General features: G+C 43.4%; 1 protein-coding gene across 5 annotated transcripts in view; it reads left to right on the forward strand.

The window, feature by feature from the left end:
- macrod2 (mono-ADP ribosylhydrolase 2) overlaps positions 1-9,069 on the forward strand; it is a 402,757-nt gene extending 393,688 nt beyond the window's left edge. For 2 of the 5 annotated variants that reach the window (XM_070977971.1, XM_070977975.1), the window contains 3 exons: positions 5,176-5,214; positions 5,670-5,741; positions 7,736-9,069. In XM_070977971.1, coding sequence (XP_070834072.1) covers positions 5,176-5,214; positions 5,670-5,741; positions 7,736-7,758 — 134 coding nt within the window. In that variant the 3' untranslated portion in view covers positions 7,759-9,069. The remainder of the gene's footprint in view (positions 1-5,175; positions 5,215-5,669; positions 5,742-7,735) is intronic. The other 3 variants (XM_070977972.1, XM_070977974.1, XM_070977973.1) reach the window with 2 other exon arrangements.
- The last annotated feature ends 1,226 nt before the right edge of the window (positions 9,070-10,295 follow it).

The following is a 10,295-nucleotide window of genomic DNA, read 5'->3' on the forward strand; positions in this document are numbered from 1 at the left end:
CAAGACTGGCTGTCTGCACTTTGATATAGTAAACCACAATAGGTATTGAAGACAGAGGTGAGCATCTTCCTGCAGCAGGCCGCTAGCAGAGGGAGAGTCTAAAGATTATGTAAAGTAATTCAGCAAGTGATGAGAGAGGAGCAGGCCACCACTGACAGCAGGTCTAGCAGGTATGTAGGTCACACAGGGGGAGGCCTCTTTTGCATTTTTTCCCTTCCATGTCTATTTTTGTGTTGTCTCCCTCTCTCACGTCTTCACTTAATCAGTTATTCACTTACTTCTTTCATCTCAGGATATCTCAGTGTTCTCGCTCTTCTTTTTATCCCCTTTCTTGTCTTCTGACAGACCACTGTGACTGTCTCGCACTTGGACAAAGTGGGGAAAAGGTAAAAGTAGAGAGAGAGATCAAGAATGAGAGACAATGCCAGTGGTGACACCATTTTACCGGCTTCACTGCTTCTTTAAACCCGTGCTGGGTCTTATCAAAGGTTTGCCAGTGGTCATTTTCCCTTCCGCTTTTGCAACATATGTTGTCAACTGTGCCTCCTCTTTTCTCTTGCCATCTCTGCCTGCCTTCTAATCATCTTCACTTTCTCTGAGTCGTAGCTTAACCCCAAAGCAGATGGCGTCCTGTTCTCTTTTCAGTCACTCAGAGCACTCATCTTGTCAAGCATGGCCCAGGCCTGTGTAATGAGCTCAGGCCTTTTCAGTCTGTTTAGAGGACCCTGACCCAACTTGGAGCCGCCCAGCTACAGCCACCACTACGAGGTTACCCAAAACCCGCAGGGGAGCACAATGCTACTTAGTGTCCACAACCCCGCAGCCTTTTCTTAAGGAGAAGAAAGGCGGAATATTAATGAAACTCTTGGCTTTTCAGGAGGATAGCAGTAGAGAGGGGCGGTTACAGTGTTTATTGAGCTGGCTTGTTTTCGTCTCCCTAGCCTGCAGGTCACAGCTCAGTGCTCTTTAATTGGCTCAGATTGTCAGACAGCGTTCCGTCTCATAGCAAAGAAAACTCCAGCTACGATGCCCCCCCCCCCCCCCCCCCCCAACAAAATCCCTTTTTTACTGTGTTTAGAGTGGCAGGTCATGCAGCTAAGCTATTTCCACAAGTCTGCACTACAAACTTAACATTAACATATGAAAATGGGCTGCTTTCCACATTTACCAGCTCATTAGTTCTTTTGGTTGGGCACTTGTTGAGGTCCACCCACTCTTGTTTTGCTCGAGCATGGAGATGTCTTTAATTATCTTTGCAGTAGACATATCAGGCCCAAAGCTATTAGCCCATGCAAAGTTCAATGAGGGTTTCTTTGATACTTGTTTAATATACATGCTCCAATGCAGACCAAGCCAAAGACCCTCAAAGACCACCCAGTTTACACACTGAAATTAATTCTGCTCTCATCTCCTGAAAGGAGAGGAGCCTCTCAATAGATACTGGTATTAACTTTGACATTTTCCTATCTTACTCTCTCAAGATGAAATGCTATTGAGAAAGCAGCAGCCCTCCGCCTGCTTCATAAAAGCATTAGAAACCAAAGACCTTTACCGATATTCGATCAACTCAAGCAAAATAGAAATAATGCAATCAGTGAAAGTGATTCAGTCAGTAAATGGTTTTCGCTTGTGGCGTGTTAATTTGGACATTCTCATCTAGAGCAAACAACACTGAGCAACTGTTGGGACTCAATAGAATGCTTTTGATGGTTTTCAATAGCTCCCAGACTGTGATTGTGATGGGTCGTGTCCATTGTTTGAAGGCAGCAGCCGGACACCTGTGTGAGCTGGCTGGGTTCAAAGCTCCAGGACCTGTTCAGACACAGCAGACCAGCCCTCCACACCACAGTCTGGGGATCAAATGAACAGAAGAAATCCTCCTGGGGACCTGACACTGTAGGGCACAGACACTTCTACACCTCCACACCTCCATTGATTTTTATTCTTTCACTGCTCAAGAGAAGAAAAGAAGAACAGTTGAATAAAAGACAGTGAGATGTCCTGTGGCTGAGCGACGAACGGAACCTCCTGTTCTGCCCAAAGGCTCCTGTCTGGAACATTAAGCAGAGACAATTCCCATGCTGCCGTGTGGGTGACCCACAGGGACTGCCTCCCCTGTGGGCTGACTGAGCCGGAATGACAGGCGCATTAAAAGTGGTGTGGAAGCAGAGCAGCTACTGATTGTGACAAACGCTCTTTGAGGCTGACCGGAAGAGTGAGAAAACATATTATACAAACAGTACTGCTAACCAAATCAAATAGCTGTTTCATTAAATTAGAAGGTGCTTTAAAGTCTTCAGTGGCCGTTGCTGTCCAGTTCAAACATATTTTCTAGCATGGCTGAATATTGTGGTGCAGCACACTAATGCTGACCAACAAAACGCTAACTACCCCTTGTCTAATAAATGAATGCAAGGTGAGGGGATGTAATTTTCTGCTTGTCTGCATACGACGGTGACTTATGCCCTACTCTCTTCCTTCCTCTCCCTTCTGTGTGTGCAGATGTGAGCACACACACGCACTCTTCTTCCTCATCTTGAGCTACCGAGGGCTTCTCTCTGAACTTCTGTAAGGCTTAAATGACAAGAAAAGTTCAAGAAGTTTGGCAAATGTTTTAAATGTTTTTGATTTCCTGTGTGACCTGTGTTCACTTGCAAATGAATCTGTCATGAGACCTTCACTGACACGTCATGATAACAACAAGGCAAACAGATTGCAGTTCTAATATGTGAGAAAATGCAGATCAGATACCCTTTTAAACCCTCATTACCAGTCACCCCTTTGCTGATCTTCATTTTGAAATGCTGTGCATGTTTTAGTGTAAGCCCTTTCTCTCTTCCCCCACATTAACCCCATACTATATACAAATTCTATTGCCATATTCATACCAAAATGGAGGATGGGACACACTGTCAAGGACCCCTCAGGGTCTTGAGTCCCAGCTTTAAGAATCACTGGTGTAAGCTGTCTCGTTTCCTGCTGAGGGAGTCAATTCGGTCTACTGTTTTTCTCTTTTCCTTATCAGCCCTCTGTGGACTGTGCCTCTCCTTCACCAGAACCTTGACAGAGGCCCGTTTTTCTCTCTCCCCCCATCTTGTTTATGTGTTTACCACAGCACACTCACATCCCCCCCGTCTTAAATGATAGCCCCTCTACTGTCAGCACACACACACACTGGAGTCAAATTAGAGAGCGAGGCAGACCAGCGTTGCTGTTGCCTCCGAGCTTCGGGCAGGCGGGGGAGGCTGGGGCTGCAATCAATTGAAATTCTGAGCTTTTTGCTTTGTCTTGATCGGTGCTGTATGTTAGAGGAAGATGATGCTACCCCAGCACCCAGACTGTGTTATTACCTGAGAGGGAGAGGAAGAAAGGAGTATCTGGAATGAGGCCAGTGCTTCAGTGAGCTCCTGCTGCTGCTCACAGGCCTGCTACGCTAACTCGTTTAAGAAAAGACACACATGATGAACGCAAGTGAAGTCGCAACATCGGGCACATTCCACACGTCCATCAGCTTTAATATCCATAAAGTGATCATGTGGGAATGTGTTAATACCAGGCATATCATTTCCTGCATATGCATAAGTTATTCCATCACGACCGAGGCCATACGCCAGGCTCTCGAACACATGTGCTACAATGTGTGTGTACATGTTTACTGTCAATTTATTCCATTATGCAGAAGCTTTGAATCTGGTGGCAAATCTGCTTCTGTGATTACTTTATAATGAAGCAGGAAATATTGAAGGATAATTCCGGTTTATTGCAGCTTGGTTCTTATTCTCATGCTTTTAGCCATTTTATTGGTTCTAGTAACACTGTGCTCAAAGTAATTGTTGAGATCTGGAAATATAATGACATCGCTGCCACAACAGCAGGGCAAGACTCACAAATACTCACACAAGCAGTTATAAACAAGCCATGGTCAGCCAGATTGTATTTACCACTTATTATTTGGAGGCAAAAACAAAAATTAGCAATAGGCTCTAAACTATGATTGATGTTGACTTTTCTTGCCCCAAAGCTTTTCTTTGTAGCGATATTGCAATGTTCCCAGATCTCATCAATTAGCATGGTCATTTTAATTTTACCATTACTGACATAAATCAGAGCCAAAACTATGAATATAAGATCCAAGTTGTAAATAACCAGAATTACCCTTAAAAGGGTTTTGCATAAAAGAACATACTGTTATTTTGCCCCCGTGGGCAGCTCCAAGTCACAGTCACAGCCTTTTTTAAAGGCTGTAGCTTCATGCTTCAACAGTCCTCGTTGAGTCCTGGTGGTGTCTCAGGGAGGAGATCTCTGATTTGAAAATGCTGCAACAGATAAAATCAGTTTGACTTCATGTTGACGCAGTGTAATGTTCTCAATAGCTGGCAGCCTACAGGTCCAAATTGCCAGTGAAGCAAAGGTAGAATGTAATGCCCAAGCTGTCTATCTGCTGCAACCTGGCACGTGTATCCAAACCTGCAATTACAACCAAGGGATTAAACGACCTTGGAGGCAGACTCGTTACTGTAAACATACAGAACAATGAGGCCACTTTGGATTCAAGACATTCCTCTATCACGCCTAAGCAGTTGTATTTGTTTACATCATCACCGGACTGCCTGGGGAGAACGGGTATTTTTATGGTGTGCTTTGTTTGGATGATTGTTGTTGCAAAAGGGGAAGCAGCAAGGTTTGCTCAGGGAGTGACAAAGAAGGAGTTGTGTGACTACAGATGTAACAGGGAGGAAAGGGGGGAGAGGGATGTGTGTGGGGGAGAGGAGGTGGGGTCTCAGGCTGCCTTACAGGGATGGCAGTCTGTAATTAATTTTGCATGCATCTCTCTCCCCTCTCGCATTTGTTTTGTTGTTATTTGAAGTGTAACTCTTAAGGAGGGTGCCGAATTTCCAGGCATGAGAGGCTGTTAAACATCAGGACAAATGTAAATGTGAGGCCATGAGTATGAAGTTTCTCTCAAAATCCTGGAGTGGTTTGTGGATGATGTACTTTTTTTGGAGAAAGCAATTGAAAGAATTTCCAGGAGTAGGAAGAAAAAGCAGAGTAATCGTGCACAGATGATTACTGAATGCACTCTAATACCCAAGCCTTTAATCAACTGCATCTGCAGCCACGATTTGATATTAAAAGGTGAGTAACGTGTATTTCTGCATGTGCTTGACATTACAGATGTCTCTGAGATCAACAATACTGGCACCAGCAATGGAGGTGGGTAAATACCATGTCTTTTCCTCCATAAAGTGTCACTGTGATGCATCACTGAAATCCTGCCACTCAACAGAAACCTCCCTGCTGCCCACACCCCTTTCTCCATTTCTTCCTTTCCTGCTACACATAGATAGATATGTCTCTCCACATACCTGCCTACATTCATAAAATAACACGGTCAGCTTTCCGATTATATGTTGGATGCACTTAAATTTCTGCACATCCACATCCAGTCCAGTTCTGATGTAAGAAATTTCTTGTGAGCCACATTGTAACTATAAAGCCACTCAACTTGATTCACAAGCTTGGCAGGGCAGAGAGATTGTTATGGGTAAATGGATGCTTTTCTGCACAGGATGAGGGGCAGCAGATTGCTCGGTTATCATAGCCTCTCCTCAAATTTTCCACTCTTTCCCTCTGTGTTCTTTCCTTTCATCTCTGCAACTCTTGTCTAGAAGAGGTGAAAGATCTCGTCGAGAGCTCAGAAGAACCTGATTCGACTCTAACCGACAGCATTCAGTCCAAAGGTAAGGGCGTGGGAGAAGCACTCGCACTCGCTCACTGGCGCACTCTTATCTCTCACCCATCTCTATTTATAAGATTCTTATTAGTGGCCACAGCTGCTGAATTAAAATTCACTTCACCCGGAGAATCCTCAGCGCTGTGCAGCCGAGTGTTACCCAGCTTCACCCTCCTTGTCTCCGTCTTCCCCCCTCTTTGTCTGTCTCTGTCTCCCTGTAGGAGCAGGCAGTTTTGTATGCGCTCCTCCAGGGTCAAAGCATTTGTAAATCCTCTATATCCATTTCATGTCCGCGGCTATGACGCTGATATTTTAGGTATAAACGTGTCAGCACGTCTTTGGAGATTGAGTGTGATGAATTACCTGCAAACTCCACGATCAGACATTTAATAAATCAAGTGTGCAATGCATATTATTTTAACATGCAGGGACCACAAACTGTAGGGCAGTAATCATGCCAATAAATCATATTTGATAAGGATACCACACTGTTGTTATTCTCGGGTCCCTGCTGAGGCTTAGGGTAATAAGACAGCATGTAATTTGAATATAGACATCTGTGGAGAGTGCTACAAATTTCCATGTCCACATTTATTCTGTGTGTGACTCTATAGAGTTGTTGAGCCAAAGGACGGGATTCAGATTTGGGCATCGAACATTTTCCAGGTAGAAAAAAAAAATTCATTAAGCAACTGTTGTGAACAGATTGTCAGGGTTGAATAAATAGGACAGGCTAGCAGCATATGAAATAACTTGGCAGACACAAGCGGGTTGGTGTAGAAAGGAGAGAGCTTAAACAATGCCAGACAAAGCGCCAGAGAAGAAAAAGCTTGTTGTCGAACAAGTGTGTGGATCAGGGTGTGATGGTGTAGAAGGGAGCTGGGTAGCACAGTGCGTGCAGTTAAAATTAGCCAGAGTACAATATCAAACCATATGACACTGGGCAGTTACAACAGACTGCCCTGTTGTGACTGCCAGAGCAAGATATCTCCCTTTTGGCCTGAATATCAACTGAATACATTGTCATTGATAAAGATACGCCTGGTCCCCACAGGCTGTCTCCTAATGATTTTGGGTGACCCCCTATGCTCTTTGGTGCCACTATCAGGTCAAATTTCCCCATTTACTGACTTTTTGGTCCATGAAAAAGTATCCTGAAAACCAATCACTAGAGATTCATGATTTGCCAAACTTCTCTCTGCTGCCAGCGTCAAAAAAATATTTCAGCTTCTGCAGTTGAACTAATGCCACCCTCAGGCAGAAAGGAAAACACTGTATATTTCTTAGTCTGTAGACAGATTGCTATAAAATATCAAGGCCATATTTATGAGAAAAAAGATGTTAGATCCCATAGATGGTAATGATCCCATGGTCTCTCTCTACAGCCAACATGAGAATTAAGTACATTTTACCATTAGGACTGGTAAGGTTCTGAGAATAGTAATTATTTCCTCTTCGGGTCTACAGCTAACAGCTCTTGATTAATCTAGCAATAATTTACTTAAATTGATTATTCCTTTGGACTATAAAATGTCAGAAAAAGGCAAAAAAAAATCTGAATTCCTGACGTCCAGGGTGGAGTTCATTTGTCAACAGCCCAACATTTTCGGTTTACCATCACATATGACTACGAAAAGCAGCAAATCTTTACAATTGAGAAGCTGTAACTGAGGAATATTTGGCAGTTTTACATGAAAAGTGATTCAGAATGAATCTGTACCTATTTAGAAATGGGTTAATTGTTTGTGTTGACTGACAGTTAAATTGACTAATCCTTGCAGCTCTAGTTCCATTCATCCCTTTCCTTTTGTGGTGTGCAATTATCATTTCCACCTAACAGAGATTGTTAATAGAGGCCTTCTCTGTGGAAGTCAGAGAAATATACAGCAGGAGAAGCAGCAATAAACTATGATATTAAAGGTGCGGTATTGAGTACTGAATGTGAGAACCAGTAACTCAGCCCTGCAAAACATTCAGGCTGTGAATTTGTTTTCCATCCAGACACTGTTGAGAAGAAAGAATGACCAGCTGAGGGAAGGACAATCAACCTCATCTGACAGCCAGCAAACTGTGCGAAGCCAACCACACTGGTGTCAGGCTGGCCCATGTCAGTATGGGCTCTGACACTGGCCCAGGACAACCAGTTACTCACAAGATGCTCACATTCCCTACTTTATTTAGCCTTTTCCCTCTTTGTTAAGAAACTACTCATCCCTGAAGTATGTATGTACTGTATGTAAATGTACGTATGTATAAAACCTTACTATAGGACTTGAACATATCAAGCAGAAAAGATGAGCCATACCTCACTGTGTGTTAGAGTCATACATCATTTTGCCAGCTGGATGCGATGAGATAAACCAGGTTCAAGTCTCTTTATTTGATCTCTACCCACTGTGAGAGCACGGTGAAGCTGTCAGGGGACAACAGCCACAGCTCCTACATGTTGACACTCCAGGTTGGGTGATGCATAACATCTGCCACCCTTTTGTTCGTACAACCCAAATACCGCTGCCACAGTCATGATGACATTCAACTGTGGACTACCTGACAACACCTTGCATTTGTGGGCCTCTTCGGAGTGCAAAACACTGACACCTGCCATGTCTCCTCATGCATTTCTGCAGCTCGAGCTCCATTGTTTAGTCAGATCAGCCAATACCTTGATTCAGACCACAGCCTGTAAGGCGGTGTGTCTCTCCCCGGCCTTTTATCTATGAACGTCACTGATCATGTCTCCGCCGCTGCTGTACCTGCAGCTTAACTGGTATTATCAGGAAACTGTTGATCAACGCCCGCGCACACTAAAGAGGATGTGAGTGTCTTTTAACAAATCAATTAGTCCCCCCCACCCCTTTTTTCTTTGCCATTTCCAGTGCATGCCAGAAAATTGCTTTGAACTTCATCAACAGGAATTACAGTCCTCTTCGCTTTCGCTTGTCTCTTTACCAGATTGTCTCTAATTGTTATGAAGGAATCTGCCTTATTTCATATCAAACTACAAAATCATGATCACAGACCTAAGGAGGTGGTCCAAGTATGAGTTCTTGGTTGTGTATTGCTTGCAGATTATTTGTAATCTTAAGTACATCATGTAATGGCTAATACCTGTTGTTAATGGTTTCTTGTTTTCTCCTCAGTTGATTTAAAAAAACTGGTTTTGGTTTCTTTTTCAATGTTGGTATGATTCATTAATTACTTTCAGTGGTGCCATACTAAAGATCAGATGAATTACAATTCTATGAAATGATGCCTTCATACTTTGATGTTTGCTTTGCTAAACTATAACAGAAACAACTAATAAAGATTAAGGTGGAAGCCATGTCTCAGCTTTTAATGTACCTTGTCAAGAGTCTTGTTTTTATCTCCACCATGACAGTAGGTAATATTTGGTTTCATTGCAGGCGGTTCAGTTAATTTCCCCTCAGTTCATACATGTAAACTTGAACAACTGTAACAGAAGATCAGTCATGTGTCTCTGAGACAGAAACAATTAGTCTGTTCCTGTGATCTGCAGCATGCTGCCTCTCTGGCCCTCAGGCTCCGTCCTCTATCAAATGAGAAGAGATGTGTGGCTGAACCTCTCATCCCAGGGCTTTCCCTCCTTCTGAGAAACTTGCAAATAGCTCACAAGGACTTTGTTATCAAAGACTCAGCAGGTCTTCAGAGCTGCTCCATCATTCACCGATCTATAAACCAAAAGTTATCTTAGCAACTTGTCAAATGTTTGGTAAAAGTTTACTACCAAGCAGTACCTTCTTGAGTTGGACTGTCACTCCCGTTAAAGCCTATATCAGAAGGTCGGTGGGTCGATCCCTTTCCTCGGCAGCCTACATGTTGAAGTATCCTTGGTCAAGATACTGAACCCCACTTTGCTCCTGATGCTGAGTATGTGTGAGTGTTTTGATGCTCATAATGAGCAGGTGTCCTAGCCTATGAATGTGTGTGTGAAGGGGTGAATGTAAAAGTGCTTTGAGTGGTCGTCAGATTAGCAAAGGGCTAAATAAATACGGCCCATTTACCATTTAAATGTCTGCACCAGTTTCTACCAGGTTTGTCTCATTGTTTAACAAACAAACATGTCAGTCAGAATAAAGCTGGAAACAAAACAAGCAAGGACACAAAAACTTGCATGTTCCTTTGCCAAACACAAACAGACATAAGTGAACAAAACTAAACAAAAACATCAAATTTGGATGAGATGGAGAGACGAGGGCAAGACCGGCTGTAGAGAGAGCTGAAGCTTAGAATAGAAGAGTGGATTGTAAAAGAAATAGCTGCTCTCATTTAGAGCACACCACAGTGGTTTACCGTTTGCCTAACGTTTTCAGCCAGCTAAGTTTATAGGATTACTTCTCCCACTCGAGCAACTCTTGTCAACGGTCCCGATTCCTGTTGCTGAGATGACGGACAGCACCTGGATCAGAAACCTTCAACACAGCACACTGTCTGCTTTTGTCTCCAGACACCCAGTCATCACGCGACTACACGCTGTATGTTCATCAATCGTAATGAGTGTCCCTGCATTCTCTTTATAAGACGCTTTCACATTTCTACACAC

The sequence above is a fragment of the Chaetodon trifascialis genome, chromosome 13, assembly GCF_039877785.1.
Source record: "Chaetodon trifascialis isolate fChaTrf1 chromosome 13, fChaTrf1.hap1, whole genome shotgun sequence".
NCBI classification, from domain to species: domain Eukaryota; kingdom Metazoa; phylum Chordata; class Actinopteri; order Chaetodontiformes; family Chaetodontidae; genus Chaetodon; species Chaetodon trifascialis.